The sequence below is a fragment of the Leucopleurus acutus genome (genome assembly GCF_964270905.1).
Source record: "Leucopleurus acutus genome assembly, chromosome: 5".
NCBI classification, from domain to species: domain Eukaryota; kingdom Metazoa; phylum Chordata; class Mammalia; order Artiodactyla; family Delphinidae; genus Leucopleurus; species Leucopleurus acutus.
In genome coordinates this window covers 82,001,571-82,022,477 of record NC_139147.1, presented here as the reverse complement: position 1 = coordinate 82,022,477, position 20,907 = coordinate 82,001,571, and the positions used below count along the sequence as shown (strand labels likewise).

The 20,907-nt window shown below is 40.4% G+C and overlaps 1 protein-coding gene across 2 annotated transcripts in view; it reads left to right on the top strand.

Annotated features, from left to right (window-relative positions):
• The first annotated feature begins 15,262 nt into the window (after positions 1 to 15,262).
• The window catches only part of SENP2 (SUMO specific peptidase 2), a 40,692-nt gene continuing 35,047 nt past the window's right edge, over positions 15,263 to 20,907 (top strand). Inside the window, exons 1-2 of one of the 2 annotated variants that reach the window (XM_082840466.1) lie at positions 15,263 to 15,453; positions 17,409 to 17,464. In XM_082840466.1, the coding sequence (XP_082696592.1) occupies positions 15,353 to 15,453; positions 17,409 to 17,464 (157 nt within the window). In that variant the 5' untranslated portion in view covers positions 15,263 to 15,352. Of the gene's footprint in view, positions 15,454 to 17,408; positions 17,465 to 19,366; positions 19,578 to 20,907 lie in introns of those variants that run through there. The other variant, XM_082840467.1, reaches the window with a different exon arrangement.

Below are 20,907 nucleotides of genomic sequence, written 5' to 3'. Positions count from 1 at the left end.
CCTCAAGATTGCTTTAGTGGGGCTTCCCTGGTGGCGCAGTGGTTAAGAATCTGCCTGCCTATGCAGGGGACATAGGTTCACACCCTGGCCCAGGAAGATCACACATGCTGCGGAGCAACTAAGCCCATGCAACACAGCTACTAAGCCTGCGCTCTAGAGCTCACATGACACAACTAGTGAGCCTAGATGCCACAACTACTGAGGCCCGTGTGCCTAGAGCCTCTGCTGTGCAACAAGAGAAGCCACTACAATGAGAAGCCCTCGCACTGCAACAAAGAGTAGCCCCCACTCGCCACAACCAGAGAAAGCCCGCACACAGCAACGAAGATCCAATGCAGCCAAAAATTTAAAAAAATAAAAAATATATTGCTTTGGCTATTCAGGGTCTTTTGTGTCTCCATACAAATTTTAAGACATTTTGTACTAGTTCTGCAGAAAATGCCATTGGTAATTTGATAAGGATTGCATTGAATCTGTAGATTGCTTTGGGTAGTGTATTCATTTTCACAATACTGCTTCTTCCAATCCAAGAAAATCCTGTATCTCTCCATCTGTGTCGTCTTTGATTTCTTTCATCAGTGTCTTCTACTTTTCTGAGTACAGTTCTTTTACCTCCTTAGGAAGGTTTATTCCTAGGTATTTTATTCATTTTGTTGCAATGGTAAATGGAATTGTTTCCTTAATTTCTCTTTCGGATTTTTCGTCATTAGTGTATAGGAATGCAAGAGATTTCTGTGCATTAATTTTGTATCCTGCAACTTTACCAAATTCATTGATTAGCTCTAGTAGTTTTCTGGTGGCACCTTTAGGATTATCTATGTAGAGTATCATGTCATGTGCAAACAGTGACAGTTTCACTTCTTCTTTTCCAATTTGTATTCCTTTTATTTCTTTTTCTTCTCTGATTGCCATGGGGAGGAATTCCAAAACTATGTTGAATAATAGTGGTGAGAGTGAACATCATTATCTTGTTCCTGACCTTAGAGGAAATGTTTTCAGTTATTCACCATTGAGAATGATGTTTGCTGTGGGTTTGTTGTATATGGCCTTTATTATGTTAAGGTAGGTTCTCTCTGTGCCCACTTTCTGGAAAGTTTTTTATCATATATGGGTGTTGAATTTTCTCAAAAGCTTTTTCTGCATCTATTGAGATGATCATATATGGTTTTTATTCTTCAATTTGTTAATATGTTGTATCACATTGATTGATTTGCGTATATTGAAGAATCCTTGCATCCCTGGGATAAATCCCAATTGATCATGGTGTATGATCCCTTTTTATGTGTTGTTGGATTCTGTTTGCTAGTATTTTGTTGAGGATTTTTGCATCTGTATTCATCAGTGATATTGGTCTGTAATTTTCTTTTTTTGTAGTATCTTTGTCTGGTTTCAGTATCAGGGTGATGGTGGCCTCATAGAATGAGTTTGGGAGTGTTCCTTCCTCTGCAATTTTTTGCAAGAGTTTGAGAAGGATGGCTGTTAGCTCTTCTCTAAATGCCTAATAGAATTCACCTGTGAAGCCATCTGGTCCTGGACTTTTGTTTGTCGGAAGAATTTTAATCACAGTTTCAATTTCATTACTTGTGATTCATCTGTTCATATTTTCCATTTCTTCCTGGTTCAGTCTTGGAAATTTACACCTTTCTAAGAATTTGTCCATTTCTTCCAGGTAGTCCATTTTATTGGCATAGAGTTGCTTGTAGTAGCCTCTTAGGATGCTTTGTATTTCTGTGGTGTCCATTGTAACTTCTCCTTTTTCATTTCTAATTTTATTGATTTGAGTCCTCTCCCTCTTTTTCTTGATGAGTCTGGCTAAAGGTTTATCAATTTTGTTTATCTTCTCAAAGAACCAGCTTTCAGATTTATTGATCTTTGCTATTGTTTTCATTGTTTCTATTTCATTTATTTCTGCTCTGATCTTTATGATTTCCTTCCTTCTACTAATTTTGGTTTTTGTTTGTTCTCCTTTCTCTAGTTCCTTTAGGTGTAAGGTTAGATTGTTTATTTGAGATTTTTCTCGTTTCTTGAGGTAAGATTATACTGCTATAAACTTCCCTCTTAGAACTGCTTTTGCTACATGCCATAGGTTTTCGATCATCATGTTTTCATTGTCATTTGTCTTTAGGTATTTTTTGATTTCCTCTTTGATTTTTTCACTGATCTCTTGGTTATTTAGTAACATATTGTTCAGTCTCCAGGTGTTTGTGTTTTTTATGTTTTTTTCCCTGTAATTTACTTCTAATCTCACAGCGTTGCAGTCGGAAAAGATGCTTGATATGATTTCAATTTTCTTAAATTTACCGAGGCTTTATTTGTGACCCAAGATGTAATCTATCCTGGACAATGGTCCGTGTGCACTTGAGAAGAAAGTGTAATCTGCTGTTTTGCGATGTAATGTCCTATAAATATCAATTAAGTCTATCTGCTCTATTGTGTCATTTAAAGCTTGTGTTTCCTTATTAATTTTCTGACTGGATGATCTGTCCATTGGTGTAAGTGAGGTGTTAAAGTCCCCCACTATTATTGTGTTACTGTCGATTTCCTCTTTTATAGCTGTTAGCAGTTGCCTTATGTTTTGAGGTGCTCCTATGTTGGGTGCATATATATTTATAATTGTTATATCTGCTTCTTGGATTGATCCCTTGATCATTATGTAGTGTCCCTGCTTGTTTCTTGTAACATTCTTTATGTTAAAGTCTATTTTATCTGATATGAGCATTGCTACTCCAGCTTCATTTGATTTCCATTTGCATGTAATATCTTTTGCCATCCCCTCACTTTCAGTCTGTATGTGTCCCTAAGTCTGAAGTGTGTCTCTTGTACACAGCATATATATGGTCTTGTTTCTGTATCCATTTAGCAAGCCTGTATCTTTTGGATGGAGCATTTAATCCATTCACATTAAAGGTAATTATCGATATGTATGTTCCTATTACCATTTTCTTAATTGTTTTGGGTTTGTTTTTGTAGGTCCTTTTCTTCTTTCGTGTTTCCCACTTAGAGAAGTTCCTTTAGCATTTGCTGTAGAGCTGAATTTTCTTAGCTTTTTCTTGATTTCTCCGTCGAATCTGAATGAGATCCTTGCTGGGTAGGGTAATCTTTGTTGTAGGTTCTTCACTTTCATCACTTTAAATATATCGTGCCACTCCCTTCTGGCTGGTAGAGTTTCTGCTGAGAAATCAGCTGTTAACCTTATGGGAGTTCTGTTGTATGTTATTTGTCATTTTTCCCTTGTTGCTTTTAATAATTTTTCTTTGTCTTTAATTTTTGTCAATTTGATTACTATGTATCTCAGTGTGTCTCTCCTTGGGTTTATCCTGCCTGGGACTGTCTGCACTTCCTGGACTTGGGTGACTATTTCCTTTCCCATGTTAGGGAAGTTTTTGACTATAATCTCTTCAAATATTTTCTTGGGTCCTTTCTCTCTCTCTTCTTCTGGGACCCCTATAATGCGAATGTTGCTGCGTTTAATGTTGTCCCAGAGGGCTCTTAGGCTCTCTTCATTTCTTTCTTTCTTTCTTTCTTTCTTTTTATAATTCTGTATTTTAATTTATTTTTTATTAATTTATTTTTGGCTACATTGGGTCTTCGTTGCTGCACGCAAGCTTTCTCTAGTTGGTGCGAGCAGGGGCTACTCTTTGTTGCGGTGCGTGGGCTTCTCATTGCGGTGGCTTCTCTTGTTGCGGAGCATGGGCTCTAGGCACGCGGGCTTCAGTAGTTGTCGCACACGGCCTCAGTAGTTGTGGCTCACAGGCTCTAGAGCGCAGGCTCAGTAGTTGTGGTACATGGGCTTAGTTGCTCCGCGGCATGTGGGATCTTCCCAGACCAGAGCTCAAACCCGTGTCCCCTGCATTGGCAGGCGGATTCTTAACCACTGAGCCACCGGGGAAGCCCTGTCTTCATTTCTTTTCATTCTTTTTTCTTTATTCTGTTCCGTGGCAGTGAATTCCACCATTCTGTCTTCCAGGTCACTTATCTGTTCTTCTGCCTCAGTTATTCTGCTATTGATTCCTTGTAGTGTATTTTTCATTTCAGTTACTGTACTGTTCATATCTGTGTGTTTGTTCTTTAATTCTTCTAGGTGTATTTTATTTAATTCTTCCAGGACTTTGTTAAATATCTCTTGCATCTTCTTGATCTTTGCCTCCATTCTTTTTCCAAGGTCCTGTATCACCTTCACTATCACTATTCTTAATTCTTTTTCTGGAAGGTTACCTATCTTCACTTCATTTAATTGTTTTTCTGAGGTTTTATCTGTTCCTTCATCTGGTACATAGCCCTCTGCCTTTTCATTTTGTCTCTCTTTCTGTGAATGTGGTTTTCCTTCCACAGGCTGCAGGATTGTCATTCTTCCTGCTTCTGCTGACTGGCCTCTGGTGGATGGGGCTATCTAAGAGGCTTGTGCAAGCTTCCTGATGGGAGGGACTGGTGGTGGGTAGAGCTGGGTATTGTTCTGGTGGGCAGAGCTCAGTAAAACTTTAATCCGTTTGTCTGCTGATGGGTGGGGCTGAGTTCCCTCCCTTTGGTTGTATGGGCTGAGGCAACTCAGCACTGGAGGCTACAGGCTCTTTGGTGGGGCTATATAGCGGACTCCAGCAGGGCTCACGCCAATGAGTACTTCCCAGAATTTCTGCTGCCAGTATCCTTGTCCTCATGGTGAGACACAGCCACCCCCCGCCTCTGCAGGAGACCCTCTAACACTAGCAGGTACATCTAGTTCAGTCTCCTGTGGGGTCATTGCTCCTTCCTCTGGGTCCTGATGTGCACATTACTTTGTGTATGCCCTCCAAGAGTGGAGACGCCAGTTTCCCCCAGTCCTGTCAGTCATGCAATCAAATCCTGCTAGCCTTCAAAGTCTGATTCACTGGGAATTCCTCCTCCCATTGCCAGATCCCCAGGTTGGGAAGCCTAACGTGGGGCTCACAACCTTCACTCCAGTGGGTGGACTTTTGTGGTATAATCGTTATCCAGTTTGTGAGTCACCACCCAGTGGTTATGGGATTTGATTTTATTGTGATTGCACCGCTCCTCCCGTCTCACTGTGTCAATAGTTGTTCAGCAGTTAGTTGTGATTCTGGTGGTCTTGCAAGGAGAAGTTGATTTTCAAACTAAGTTCCTACTTCTCCATTCTCTGGCCATTGATTAAAGCCTGTGCTATTTCAGTCTTAGCATCCATTTTGTTATTGGCTGTGTAAATCTGAATGGAAAAAGAACCCTCCCTGCTAAGGCAGGGGGCTTTGTCTGGGCTAGGGCCCAAGTGGGGGTGAGGTAGAAGATAGATGGGCCCCTGGGACAAACAGCTGTGTTTGTCAAGTGGAGTAAAATTAAAGCTTTGTTCTCACCCAGACACTCCAAGGACAAAGGTAATGGCAGAAGCTGAGCTCTGCTGAAGTAAAGAGATAAGATGACCACTGCTGAGGTCAAAGAAAATTTCACTGTCTGCACATGTGCAGGAAGACTACTTGGGGGTCAAAAAGGAAGGAGGTGCCACCCCATAATAAGTGTGGACATGCACCCACAGACCTCTGCAGTGGGATCCATCTTAGCAAAAAATTGCACACGTGTAAATTGGTTGAAGATGGCAGAGTAGAAGGACTTGCACTCACTCCCTCTTATGAGAGCACCAGAATCATAACTAACTGCTGAACAATCATCAGCAGGAAGACACTGGAACTCACCAAAAAAGATACCCCACATCCAAATACACAGCCACATCTGTGTCTCACAGAGAGGACAGGGACACTGGCAGCAGAAGTTATAGGAAGTACTCCTTGGTGTGAGCCCTCCCAGAGTCCTCAATTAGCCCCACCAAAGAGCCCGGGTAGGCTCTAGTGTTGGGTCACCTCAGGCCAAACAACCAACAGGGAGGGGACCCACCCAGCCCCGCCCATCAGCAGACAAGCAGATTAAAGTTTTACTGAGCTCTGCCCACCAGAGCAACAGCCAGCTCTACCCACCACTGGTTCCTCCCATCAGGACACTTTCATAAGTCTCTTAGATAGCCTCATCCACCAGAGGGCAGACAGCAGAAGCAAGAAGAACTACAATCCTGCAGCCTGTGGAACAAAAACCACATTCACAGAGAGATAGACAAGATGAAAAGGCAGAGGGCTATGTACCAGATGAAGGAACAAGATAAAACCCCAGAAAAACAACTAAATGAAGTGGAGATAGGCAAACTTCCAGAAAAAGAATTCAGAATAGTGATAGTGAAGATGATCCAGGACCTCGGAAAAAGCATGGAGGCAAAGATCGAGAAGATGCAAGAAATGTTTAACAAAGATCTAGAAGAATTAAAGAACAACGAAACAGAGATGAACAATACAATAACAAATGAAAAATACACTAGAAGGAATCAATTGCAGAATAATTGTGGCAGAAGGACGGATAAGTGACCTGGAAGACAGAATGGTGGAATTCACTGCTGTGGAACAGAATAAAGAAAAAAGAATGAAAAGAACTGAAGACAGCCTAAGAGACCTCTGGGACAACATTAAATGCAACAACATTCACATAATAGGGGTCCCAGATGGAGAAGAGAGAGAGAAAGGACCTGAGAAATAATTGAAGAGATTATAGTTGAAAATCTCCCTAACATGGGAAAGGAAATAGCCACCCAAGTCCAGGAAGCATAGAGAGTCCCACACAGGATAAGCCCAAGAAGAAACACGCCAAGACACATAGTAATCAAATTGACAAAAATTAAAGAGAAAGAAAAACTATTGAAAGCAGCAAGAGAAAAATGACAAATAACATAGAAGGGAACTCCCTTAAGGGTATCAGCTGATTTCTCAGCAGAAACTCTACAACCCAGAAGGGAGTGGCATGATATACTTAAAGTGATGAAAGTGATGACCCTACAACCAAGATTACCCTACCCAGCAAGGATCTCATTCAGATTCGATGGAGAAAGCAAAAGCTTTACAGACAAGCAAAAGCTAAGAGAATTCAGCACCACCAAACAAGCTCTACGACAATGCTAAAGGAAATTCTCTAAGTGGGAAACACGAAAGAAGAAAAGGACCTACAAAAAAACCCAAAACAATTAAGAAAATGGTAATAGGAACATATATATCGATAATTACCTTAAACGTGAATGGATTAAATGCTCCAACCAAAAGACACAGGCTCGCTGAATGGATACAAAAACAAGACCCATATATATGCTGTCTACAAGAGATCCACCTCAGACCTTCGGACACATACAGACTGAAAGTGAGAGGATGGAAGAAGGTATTCCACACAAATGGAAATCAAAAGAAAACTGGAATAGCAGTACTCATATCCGATAAAATAGACTTTAAAATAGAGAATGTTACAAGAGACAAGGAAGGACACTACATAATGATCAAGGGATCAATCCAAGAAGAAGATATAACAATTATAAATATATATGCACCCAACATAGGAGCACCTCAATACATAAGGCAACTGCTAACAACTCTAAAAAAGGAAATCGACAGTAACACAATAATAATGGGGGACATTGACACCTCACTTACACCAATGGACAGTTCATCCAGTCAGAAAATTAATAAGGAAACACAAGCTTTAAATGACACAATAGAGCAGATAGACTTAATTGATATTTATAGGACATTCCATCCCAAAACAGCAGATTACACTTGCTTATCAACTACACATGGACCATTCTCCAGGATAGATCACATCTTGGGTCACAAATCTAGCCTCAGTAAATTTACGAAAATTGAAATCATATCCAGCATCTTTTCTGACCACAATGCTATGAAATTAGAAATCAATTACAGGGGAGAAAACGTAAAAAACACAAACACATGGTGGCTAAACAATACGTTACTAAATAACCAAGAGATCAGTAAAAAAATCAAAGAGGGAATCAAAAAATACCTAGAGACAAATGACAATGAAAACATGATGATCGAAAACCTATGGGATGTAGCAAAAGCAGTTCTAAGAGGGAAGGTTATCGCTATACAAGCCTACCTCAAGAAACAAGAAAAATCTCAAATAAACAATCTAACCTTACACCTAAAGGAACTAGAGAAAGGAGAACAAACAAAAACCAAAATTAGTAGAAGGAAGGAAATCATAAAGATCAGAGCAGAAATAAATGAAATAGAAACAACGAAAACAATAGCAAAGATCAATAAATCTGAAAGCTGGTTCTTTGAGAAGATAAACAAAATTGATAAACCTTTAGCCGGACTCATCAAGAAAAAGAGGGAGAGGACTCAAATCAATAAAATTAGAAATGAAAAAGGAGAAGTTACAATGGACACCACAGAAATACAAAGCATCCTAAGAGGCTACTACAAGCAACTCTATGCCAATAAAATGGACTACCTGGAAGAAATGGACAAATTCTTAGAAAGGTGTAAATTTCCAAGACTGAACCAGGAAGAAATGGAAAATATGAACAGATGAATCACAAGTAATGAAATTGAAACTGTGATTAAAATTCTTCCAACAGGGGCTTGCCTGGTGGTGCAGTGGTTGAGAGTCCACCTGCCAATGCGGGGGACGCAGGTTCGTGCCCTAGTCCAGGAAGATCCCACATGCCGCGAAGTGGCTAGGCCCGTGAGCCGTGGCCACTGGGCCTGCGCGTCTGGAGCCTGTGCTCCGCAGTGGGATAGGCCACAACAGTGAGAGACCCACATACCGCAAAAAAAAAAAAATTCTTCCAACAAACAAAAGTCCAGGACCAGAAGGCTTCACAGGTGAATTCTATCAGACATTTAGAGATGAGCTAACACCATCCTTCTCAAACTCTTCCAAAAATTTGCAAAGAAGCAACATTCCCAATCTCATTCTATGAGGCCACCATCACCCTGATACCAAAACCAGACAAAGATACTACAAAAAAAGAAAATTACAGACCAATATCACTGATGAATATAGATTCAAAAATCCTCGACAAAATACTAGCAAACAGAATCCAACAACACATTAAAAGAGATCATACACCATCATCAAGTAGGATTTATCCCAGGGATGCAAGGATTCTTCAATATACACAAATCAATCAATGTGATACAACATATTAACAAATTGAAGAATAAAAACCATATATGATCATCTCAGTAGATGCAGAAAAAGCTTTTGGCAAAATTCAACACCCATATATGATAAAAGCTCTCCAGAAAGTGGGCATAGAGAGAACCCACCTCCACATAATAAAGGCCATATACAACAAACCCACAGCAAACATCATTCTCAATGGTGAATAACTGAAAACATTTCCTCTAAGGTCAGGAACAAGACAAGGATGTTCACTCTCGCCACTATTATTCAACATAATTTTGGAATTCCTCCCCATGGCAATCAGGGAAGAAAAAGTAATAAAAGGAATACAAATTGGAAAAGAAGAAATGAAACTGTCACTGTTTGCACATGACATGATACTATACATAGATAATCCTAAAGATGCCACCAGAAAACTACTAGAGCTAATCAATGAATTTGGTAAAGTTGCAGGATACAAAATTAATGCACAGAAATCTCTTGCATTCCTATACACTAATGATGAAAATTCTGAAAGAGAAATTAAGGAAACACTCCCATTTACCATTGCAACAAAATGAATAAAATACCTAGGAATAAACCTACCTAGGGAGACAAAAGACCTGTATGCAGAAAACTATAAGACACTGATGAAAGAAATTAAAGATGATACCAATAAATCAAAAGATATACCATGTTTTTGGATTGGAAGAATCAATATTATGAAAATGACTATACTATCCAAAGCAATCTACAGATTCAATGCAATCCTATCAAATTACCAATGGCATTCTCTATGGAACTAGAACAAAAAATCTTAAAATTAGTGTGGAGACACAAAAGACCCCGAATAGCCAAAACAGTCTTGAGGAAAAAATACGGAGCTGGAGGAATCAGACTCCCTGACTTCAGACTATACTACAAAGCTACAGTAAGCAAGACAATATGGTACTTGCACAAAAACAGAAATATATATCAATGGAACAAGGTAGAAAGCCCAGAGATAAGCCCACACACCTATGGTCAACTAATCTATGACAAAGGAGGCAAAGATATACAATGGAGAAAAGGCAGTCTCTTCAATAAGTGGTGCTGGGAAAACTGGACAGCTACATGTAAAAGAATGAAATTAGAACACTCCCTAACACCATACACAAAAATAAACTCAAAATGGATTAGACACCTAAATGTAAGACCGGACACTAAAACTCTCAGAGGAAAACATAGGAAGTACACCCTTTGACATAAATCACAGCAAGATCTTTTTTGATCTGCCTGCTAGAGTACTGGAAATAAAAACCAAAATAAACAAATAGGACCTAATGAAACTTAAAAGCTTTTGCACAGCAAAAGAAACCATAAACAAGATGAAAAGCCAACCCTCTGAATGGGAGAAAATATTTGCAAACAAATCAACAGACAAAGGATTAATCTCCAAAATATATAAACAGCTCATGCAGCTCAATATGAAAAAAAACAAACAACCTAATCCAAAAATGGGCAGAAGACCTAAATAGACATTTCTCCAAAGAAGACATACAGATGGCCAAGAAGCACATGAAAAGCTGCTCACCATCACTAATTATTAGAGAAATGCAAATCAAAACTACAATGAGGTATCACCTCACACTGGTTAGAATGGGCATCATCAGAAAATCTACAAACAACAATGCTGGAGATGGTGTGGAGAAAAAGGAACCCTCTTGCACTGTTGGTGGGAATGTAAATTGATACAGCCACTATGGAGAACAGTATGGAGGTTCCTTAAAAAACTAAAAATAGAATTACCATATGACCCAGCAATCCCACTACTGGGCATATACCCAGAGAAAACCATAATTCAGAGAGACACATGCACCCCAATATTCATTGCAGCACTATTTACAATAGCCAGGTCATGGAAGCAACCCAAATGCCCATCAACAGACAAATGGATAAAGAAGAAGTGGTACATATATACAATAGAATATTACTCAGCCATAAAAAGGAATGAAACTGGGTCATTTGTAGAGACGTGGATGCATCTAGAGACTGTCATACAGAGTGAAGTAAGTCAGAAAGAGAAAAACAAATATCATATATTAACACAAATATGTGGAACCTAGAAAAATGGTACAGATGAACAGGTTTGCAGGGCAGAAACTGAGACACAGATGTAGAGAACAAACGTATGGACACCAAGCAGGGAAGTCGGCGGGGGTTGGTGGTGGTGTTGTGATGAATTGGGCAATTGGGATTGACATGTGTACACCGATGTGTATAAAATGGATGACTAATGAAAACCTGCTCTATAAAAAAATAAAATAAAATTCAAAAAAAGAGAAAAAAAAATAGTAATGTGCCAGTATTACTGTCTTACTTTGATAAATGTACCACAGTTATGTAGTAGAAGCAAATGGGTGAAGAGTATAAGGGAAGTCTGTATTCTCTGTAACTTTTCTGTAAATCTAAAATTACTCCAAAATAATATGTTTATTTAAAAAAAGAAAAGAAAATAAAATCAAATTCTCAACCTGCTTGAGACACCATATATACAGGAAGGTCGAGGTAAAAGGAGGGAACTGAGTAAAGTGAGGGAGGAGGACTTCTCTGGAGGTCCAGTGCTTAAGACTCCATGCTTCCACTGCAGGGGGCATGGGTTCAATCCCTGTTCAGGGAAGTAAGATCTCGCATGCTGAGCAGCTCAGCAAAAAAAAAAAAAAAAAAAAAAAAAGAGGGAGGAATATTTATGACTTATCTGAGAACAGAGGTGTGGTATGCTAGGAACTGGGACAACAATAGTTTTACAACACCCGTTTTCAGTCCTTTTATGGGCTCTTCTGGCTCTTCCTGTGGCAATTGTCAACTATCAGGTGTGTTATTTACCATGCAAATGTATTACAATGAGCATATAATGAGGGTCTACTGAAGGTCAGGTTTTGTAACACCTTGGACGTAGTTGGTTCTAACTGGTTTGGTGGGCTCTTGTTTTTCTATTCTGGTGGTTTCCTGTAAGACTAGGACAACACCTCCCTGCAGCTGAAGGGGGAGGATTAGAGCTCAAGGCTAACAGTCTTGGTAACATTTGGAGAGGGGAACGGGCAGATCGGTAGAAAACATAGGATGCAGAACTGGCAAGTTAAATGACTTATTAGATATGAGAAAGAAAGAGAGGGAAGCGAAACATTAAGCACTTAGCTATGCTGGGCATTGAAGTAGACCCTTCATATACATCAACACATTTAATGTGCCCACAGATCTGAGAGACGGGTTTGGTGAATTATGTTTTGCAGATGAGGAAATAGGCTTAGGTAGGGCTAGATGCTACTATTTCTCTACATGAGGCAACTACAAGCCATTTGTAGTGGATGTGAGCAAATTTTGTAATAAAATCTAGGACACGGAAAGCTATACTTGCTTTTGGCATAATATGGCCAAAGTTATTGGACAGACTGAATAAGATCCAAAGTCACATTATTAGAAGGGCTCGCTTTTCTTGAGTACCAGAGGAGTTGGTCCCCAGAAGGAAGTCAATTTTCATGGTGGTGAATTATGTTAGATTTTAGGCACATTAGGCCCAAACCAACAACACCTCATCTATGGGCTCATACCCTGCTACAGTTGAATGGCCCAGATCTCTCTTCTGACAGGGGTCAGCAAAAACGAAATTGGTAGGAAATTTTTAACACTTCGAGAATGCTGGCAAAGGGAAAATTTGCAAGACTAAAGAATGGATTGGAGGGCTGGGTCTTCATTGTTCTGTGTGGTAGGTTTTGAGGAGGATGGGGGAGGGGCCATGGAAAGGCTTGAAGGAGAGGATCTCCGCAGGAGGAGGAGGAAGAGGTCTTTTTAGAAAATTAGAGTAACCGGTTAGGATACCCTATGAAAACTGAAGCAATGAGGTTGTGGTCCTCTGGTGGTACATGGGTGCAAGTTATCCAAACCAAGGGCAGAAATCTCAGCATCCTTGTTACTACATGTGATTTTGGGATTCTCCTCTGGGCCTCCAGTGAAGAGTTCCTGAGTCTGGGAATGGCTCCGTCAGTAGTGGATTTGGGGTTAAGGATAATCCCACTCCTTGGTCGGTGGATGGGCAGTGGTCCACGCCTCTACTGGGGACGACAGGACATCGAAGGCACCAACTGGCAGACAAGACGCAGGCAGAAGCGACTGTAAGGCTGAATCCCCTTTCTTTCTCCATTTCAGAGGGTGACTAGAGAACTAGGAGAACACAGAGGTGGTGTTTGTGCGCAGAGGGGCTGGCAGAGTTAGTTTGCTGATGAGGTCCAGAGATTCGGACTGAGGTTTGTAATCCCAAAGCCTCCTACTTTTCATGGCGGGTGACCTGTTTCAGTATTGGGTATGTGAGGGTGCTCTTAATGAGTCCGGAAAAGAAAAAAAAATTGTGTTGTGGTGTCGTAGTAGTCTGTTCTGAGACTTGATGCCAAAGTTTCTTAAATCTTGGTGGCCAGAACCTGGGAGAAGCTGCTCTTCTAACTAAAGCAGCTTGCAGTTTTCTGATTTATGTTTTAATGAAGACCACTCTTTTGTTTTGGAGAATTCCTTCCCAATACTTGAGTGGTCTTCTTGGTTTGGCAAAAGCAAAGACTTACTTCTATAGTGGAATGGGCAGTTGGGACACAGCTGAACTGCCCTGCATAATAATGCCAATGGTAATCTTTTAAGTTAACGTGTGAGTCCAGCCTGAAACGGGTAGATGCAAATGTGGAAGGGAAATTATCTTCTGTTGGTGACATGTAGAAGTTGTTGAGAAGAGTGGAGAGATGACCTTGAGGGGCCCAGAATCCTTTTGGGAGGCAATGGGCTATAGATGCTGTACTTGTAATAGCCACTTCTGAATCTTCTCAGCTTTATATTAATAATTCTCCTATTATTCCCAAACTATCTGTAACAGCCAGGTGTTAGCTAAATTTTAGGGAATTGAGGGAGGAGCCCATGTTCACACTTAGGATTTGCTTCTACCCTCTAGGACCTGCCCCCATCCCCCCAGGCCAGTGCGTTGGTAGCCACAGGTGGGTAGCTGTTTCTTCTGGGGCTCTAGTGGGTGGCTTGCTGCAGAAAGAATCTAGGAAGAATGTCTATTGAGCAAATGATGAGGCTTACTGGGGAGTGCCTGTGTTGAAGTTCAAGCAAATCTAGAAGTCTGACCTTAATTGAATCACAGATTAAGGATCAAGTGCATTCAGGGATGGATTCGTGGGGCATAAAAACATTTCAGGATTCCCAGGAGTGCTGGGCCAGGGGAGTGGATTTTCCTTTAGTAAGAGGGAGGGTCCTTTTCTGTTGTTGATAATTAACCTGAAGTAGGACCTCTAGATAAGAGAGGGAGAATAATTAGCAGCACTCCCTGCCGGCTCGGGGTGGGGGTGGGGGGACTAGTAGCTACTAGTAGGCCACAGGTAGCTTTTCATCCTTAAGTTTCTGTGAAGCCTTCCTTTAGTTGTGCCCTTTCCTTAACTTCCCTAGCCGACGGTTTTCCTTTCTCTGGCTCCTACTGCACTTTCTACCCACCTTTATCACAGCAGCCAATTATCTTTTAAAAAATTTAACTGAAGTATAGTTTACTTACAGCCAATTATCTTGTAATTTGTAATCATGTTTCTGCCAGTAGACGGACTTCAAGGGCGAGGGACTGTGGCGCTGTTACAGACTGTGGTTCAAATTCCAGCTGTGCCACTAGCTAGCTTTTTGACAATTACTTAACCGCTCTATGCCTGGATTTCCTTATTAAAAATGGGCACAAGGCTCCGCATCGCCTGCGGTTGCTGGGAGAAATGAAGGTGACTGCGTGTAAAATACCAGACATAAAGTATGTGAAAAGTAAAGGGCGCCTAGCAGGGTAAACGTTTGTTAATTAACCTGACTAACCTTTATTTGGTGCACTCAAACATTTACTGATCACCTACTGTGTTTCAGCGCTGGGAGGAGAACCGGGTGGAGAACCCTCTCCCGGGTGGAAAACCCTCACGTGCGGCCCGAGAGCCTTGTCCCGCGGGCAGTCTCAGGACTGGCTCCGCCGAAGAGAAAACCCCGCCCACAGCCCTTGCGATCTCGTTAGCGATTGGGCCGGGACCATCCCGCAGGCATTCTGGTTGCTAGGCTCGGGAGGTGGGGACCTAGGTTGCGCCTGCGCAGGTTGAGGGCGAAGATGTTTTCCGGTCGGGCGGGAGGAGGTGACGTGAGAAGCGGTGGCAAGCGGAGGCGTCCTGTAGCTCAGGTGACGTTGTATCTGTGGGCCCTAGGACTGCGTCACAAGTCGGCGACTGAGCTTTGGCGTTGGTGGCCGAGGCAGCGAAGGCGGCAGCGGCGGCGACAGCTCTGGGGTTTGCGTCTCGGGGTGTGTCGGCCGCCGCTGCTGCTTGGGCCTGGTATGTACAAATGGCTGGTTAGGATTCTCGGCACCATTTTCCGTTTCTGTGATCGGCCGGTGCCTCCTGCCCGGGCCCTCCTGAAGAGGCGGCGCTCGAACAGGTGAGAGGAGAGGGGCCCGAGCGCCGGCCTGGCTGTTCCCCTCCCCCACCCCGGGCTCGGCCGGCATAGCGCTGATCCGGGCCTGGCTGGCGGGCCCCGCTCGGCAGAAACAGGTAGCTGGGCGGAGGCGGTAGAGGTGCGTGTCGCGGATGCCCTGGTGACGTAGTAGCTCCTCCGCGCTGTGCAGATGCGAATCCTGATGATGGAAGGAGCTAGTGGTCGGTGATGGTTAGGATCTCTCTTGTCAGAGTCCAAGCTGGTTGCTGTCAACAAATGGGGCTGTATCATATTTTGCTGCTCTTAGGTTGAAAACTGAAAATTGAAGGAATACTGTCTTTGTGTGGCTCCTGTTTACAAGGCACACTCCCAAGTGTCATCTGTGCTCAATAAGTGCGGTTAAGCTTGCCCAAAGCCCTTTCGATTACACTTACTGTTCTCTTAGCACCAAGAGACAGCAGCTGTCTTGTTTTGAAACAACTGTCAAACTGTGTGTGTGTGTATGTGTGTGTGTGTGTGTGTTTTGCTGGGGAGGGAGAGTGATTCTGTGCTTTAGAATTAGTGTATGAGAAAAAAAAAGTAGGTACTTCATTTCTTTAAAAAGATCACTAGTCTGTACTCTAAAATTCAGTTAAAATTTTTGGGAAACTAAAAGTTGTTCTCAGCATTTATCTGTTGGTTTGTCCCATTTCATAGTGTCTACCCCCTTCCCTAAGAATTAACCTAGAGAATAAAGTACCATACCAATTCTATACATAACCTCCCAACTTTTAATGATCAAGGGTTAATTTCATTTTTTTTATTAAGCCTCAAGATCATTGGAGGATGGTTTCTTGGAGCTTGAGAAAACAAGATGATTACTTAATGTATGAGTCTGAGAATTCAGATCATTGATGAATTGGCTGTGAGCTAAATTCCATCATGTGTTCCAGAGAGGGCAAGGTTTTAACGTATTCTTTCTACCTTTCTGTAGGGTTGATATAAGGATCATTTGACAACAAGTTGTAAAGTACCTAGAATGATGCTTAGGGTATATAAGGGTAGTGTTTGTATATTCTGACCCAAGGGCCTTGTGCAGAGGCTGGTGTGTGATAGGCACTTGGTACATATTTATTGAATAAGGAAATGTGAATTTCCTCTCCCCTGTTCTTTATTTTTACTGCGAATCTCTGCTGGTCAGGGAAATAGTGGCTTGTAGGTCAAACTCCTGGTCTTTACCACATCCTTTATCTAAAACAACTCTTTTAAATGTAAGCCATTTTTCAGTCCAGATGAAGATAGGAAGTCTTGTTGGGATGTTTAAAGTTATGAACTGAATGGTATTCTCCTGGGATTTATTCTGTTCAGTTTTTTGTAAATATGATCATTCATAATCATCTTTAGAAAGATGATTATACCATGAACTTTTAACATTCTTGAGGTATAGGTCCAAAAATTTCCTGAATTTCCAAATTCTTTGTTATCACTGTAATATAGTTTCCATGATAAAAATGAGGTTAAATATAACACCTTTTTCTGGCTGAGAACTATCTTTTGAGGCTTCTTGTATTGTCTACTTCTATCTGAGGTAGAAAGTGACTTTTTTTGGGGAGGGTGTCATCTTTCAAAAGGATATTATTTGTTCTTAAATCATTTCTGGAGAGAAAAGGAATAGCATGGGCCTAAGCTTTTACTTATATTCATTTACTAGTTGAGTGATTTCTGACCAGTTTCCTGTTTTTACTTTAGCCAGACTACAGATTATTATATAATAGGGAGTTTTGGATCTCATATAGTTGAAACCATAGTGTTACATCCTCAAATGATAAAGGCCTATTATAGCATAAACGTTAGTTGGATCTCATTTTATGACAAAGTGAATGGAAGGAGGTGTGTTGCATGAATAGTAAGCCTACTTGTAGGAGTGCATATGTGTGTATATGAATATATGCATATATATCTCTTTTCTCTTTTTTCAGCACTCTGCTTTCTACAGTGGACACTGATGAAATACCAGCCAAAAGACCGAGATTAGGTATTAAATATTAATTTTAAAAGTTAGTTTTTTAAATAAGAAAAGTTTATGTGTGGACAAAATTCAAAAGATAAAAAGTACATACAGTGAAAAGTAAGTCTCTTTCCTGTCCCTCTTCTACTCAGTTATCTTCACTAGAGGTAACCAGTGTTAGCAGAGACGTAAATATCTTTCCAGATAAATAAGCCTGTATGTTGAAAGTGCATTTCACATTTCCGAATCTTCCTATAAAGAAAAGGTGCTTTTTAAATGTGGGGGAGAAAACACTGTAAAAACTACTTCAAACTGAGTCGTCTAGTTCAGATAGCTGAGTGAACCACTGTAATCTGTTGCCTCAAATTGTTTACTTCCCTATATCTGAAGGGCTAGGCATTGCTTGGTAGAAGAGAATAAAACTAGATTAGAGTAAAGGGAAAAGGCACAGTGGAATACTATAGTAATATTTTCCTCTTTCTCAAAAATGCATGTGAATTTGAATCTACCTCCGGATGAGGTAGAGTGGACATGTCTGTGTTAAGACTTCATTTAAATCCAATGAGTGCTTATTGAGCCTGTCTTACTGTTGAGCAATGTGTTCTGTTCCACAGGAAATACAAAAATCAGTATGACAGGGTCTCTATTTTTAAGGACCTTAAAGTTGTAGGGGGTGTATGATTATATAGTGGGGGGTTTTAAGACAAGACATAAATAATACTAATGTCTATGAGGATATGATAAGTGATATAAGAAAGGTAGTTCTGTCCACTTTTCTTCTGGTTAAGAGTCTCAGTAGGGCTTCCCTGGTGGTGCAGTGGTTGGGGGTCTGCCTACCGATGCAGGGGACACGGGTTCGCGACCCGGTCCGGGAGGATCCTGCATGCCGCGGAGTGGCTGGGCCCGTGAGCCGTGGCCGCTGAGCCTGCGCGTCTGGAGCCTGTGCTCCGCAACGGGAGAGGCCGCAGCAGTGAGAGGCCCGCGTACCACACACACAAAAAAAAGAGTCTCAGTAAATATTTGATGAAGGATCTAATATGTGAAATGAGTCTTGAAGGATAGATAGGGTATTGACAGAGAGCAATAGGAAGGAAAAGCATTCTAGGCAGAGGGAACAGTATGGGAAATTGTGTAATTCAGGAAATAGCAAATAGAACTTAGTGAAAAAGTTGACCAAAGAGAGAGTTCAAAATACAGAGGGACTTTGAATGCCAGGAATTTATACTGAATTCATTAGGACAGTATTTCCCAAAGCACAGGATAGATACCAATTCAAGAAATAAATGATTTTAGGAGATACAACATTCATAGCATTAAGTATCATCTGAATTATGTTATAAACTAAAAATGTTGTATCCTTTTCAGTTATTTTAAATTTCTGATTATTTTAAGCAGAAAACATGTTGATTTAATGCTAGTATGTATTTAAAACTTGTCTAATACATGCTAATCTTCCCTTTTTTAACAGGCCCAGCTAGAACTTAATATTGTTGTTTTCATTTCTTCATAAGGCAAATAAGGTTGCTTTACATCAACAGTAGTAATATAAAGTTACCTTTCACAAATACATTTGTTTAGCAAAAAAAAGTGAGTCAATTTTATAGAAAAATATAAATAAACAGCTGTATGTGGTTAAAAACAGAAAGCAAAAAACTTTTGATGGTGGTATTAGAGAAGGTTCCTGAAATAATTCTGGTATGTTAAGGTTCTCTCCGTCCATGATTTCCATGAAATGTATATTAAGATTTTCTGACTAGAAACTATAGAAGGGAACCTAAGCCAAGGGGGAAGCAGTGGGTAGCAGAGATAATACTTCTGGTAGAGTGTGTAGAGATCTCTAGCAGTGCTGGCCAATAGAACTCTCTGAGATGATGGCTATTGAGCACCTGAAGTGGGGCTGTGCAACTGAGGAACTGAATTTAATTTTAATTAAATTTAAACTTAGGTAACTACCTGTGGATACTGGCTCCTATATTGGACAGTATGAGTCTGTTGGCTGCTTTGGAGACAAAAAAAGGAAGAGTGAAAAGAAGAAGCAGCTTAGAATTGCAGACTCATGATCTTACAGATGAAAGGGATCTGAAGCGATCTACTTAGTCTCAGCAAAATAAGATGGTCTTATCTTCATTTTACAGATGAGGTGGGCCTTCCTGCCTGCTTTTTTCTTTTAATCAATGAGCTCTTTTGACATAATTTTGGGGCATACTCAGATTTTGACAAAACTTATGGGAAAATAAATATCACAATACTTTTTGTGCGCACTTATGTTATTACGCATTTATGTTATTACGAGTACTTCCTGCCGTTTGGAGTCTGGATGCCAATCTGGATGATAAGCACCAATCCCTAAAGTTTCTTTTCTCCCATTTATAGCACAGTAGAATGTAAGTGATATCCCTCAACATTATTAGAGGGATAACCTGGAATTCTCTCCAGTTCCTAAAATGAGAAACAAGGCATTTGCAAATTTTGGTACTTCTAACTATAGTGACAGATTACTTCAAATTGGATTCTGCTTTACGCATCTTGCACATCTTTCTTGTTGTTTAAGTTATTCCCCTATCTTCCTGGAAAGTATTTTATATCTTATATGTTCTGGAGTGCTTGATGTTTAAAAGCCACCATTGCACTTTCAGGGTATTTTTCTCTAAAGCAGAATATGGTTAAGATGATGACCCTTTTATCTCAAACTAGAGCTTTAGAAAACCTTAATTAGGAAATAGAAAGGAAATTGTAGAAAACAAATCAGCAGTGTAGGAAGTGAGAAGTGCGTAGTGTGATAAAAGGAGGAAGTGGGGAAAGCATTGAAATCTACCCCTCCCCCTTATTTATTTGCTTACTTATTTTGTAATCTTTATTTTTGGTGGCAGGGAGGGGTGAGTCTGAGATCTTCCAACACATCTTCTCCAGTAGAGGCATAGCTTTGTTTCCTCCTTAGATGTTTAGGAGCCACATATCTTATACTTCACTAACTTCCATCCTGGATATAACCAAGGTAGTAAGTAGTTGTTTAGGACAGCTATATTGTTAACCTGCCTGAGAAGTAAGGACAAACCAGTGAGTAAATGGTAATGCTTCCTAGAATTCTGCCATACCTAGTAACTATATGTTCCAGGTTGTCTAAGTTATGCCCTTATGTCTCTAGAAAAGATTTATTTTACAGTATATATTTTGGGGAACTCATTGCTTAAAAGCTGTCATTTCAGGACTTTTTTTTGTGAATCAGTATGTGATTTGCTAAAATGATGGTTTCATGCTTTTGTAACCTCCTAGATATTTTACTAAAAAAAAAACCCCAAAATGCTAATGCTGGAATTACAGTTATTCAGATATGAGAAAAATTATTTTTACAGGTACCTTTTTCTCTCAATGGTTGAAGATAGGACTTCTAATAAAAATTGAGAGAGGCCTTTTCTAAGATATAATTTTTTTTTTTGCTAAAAGTTTAAGTACTCTATATATGTATATGT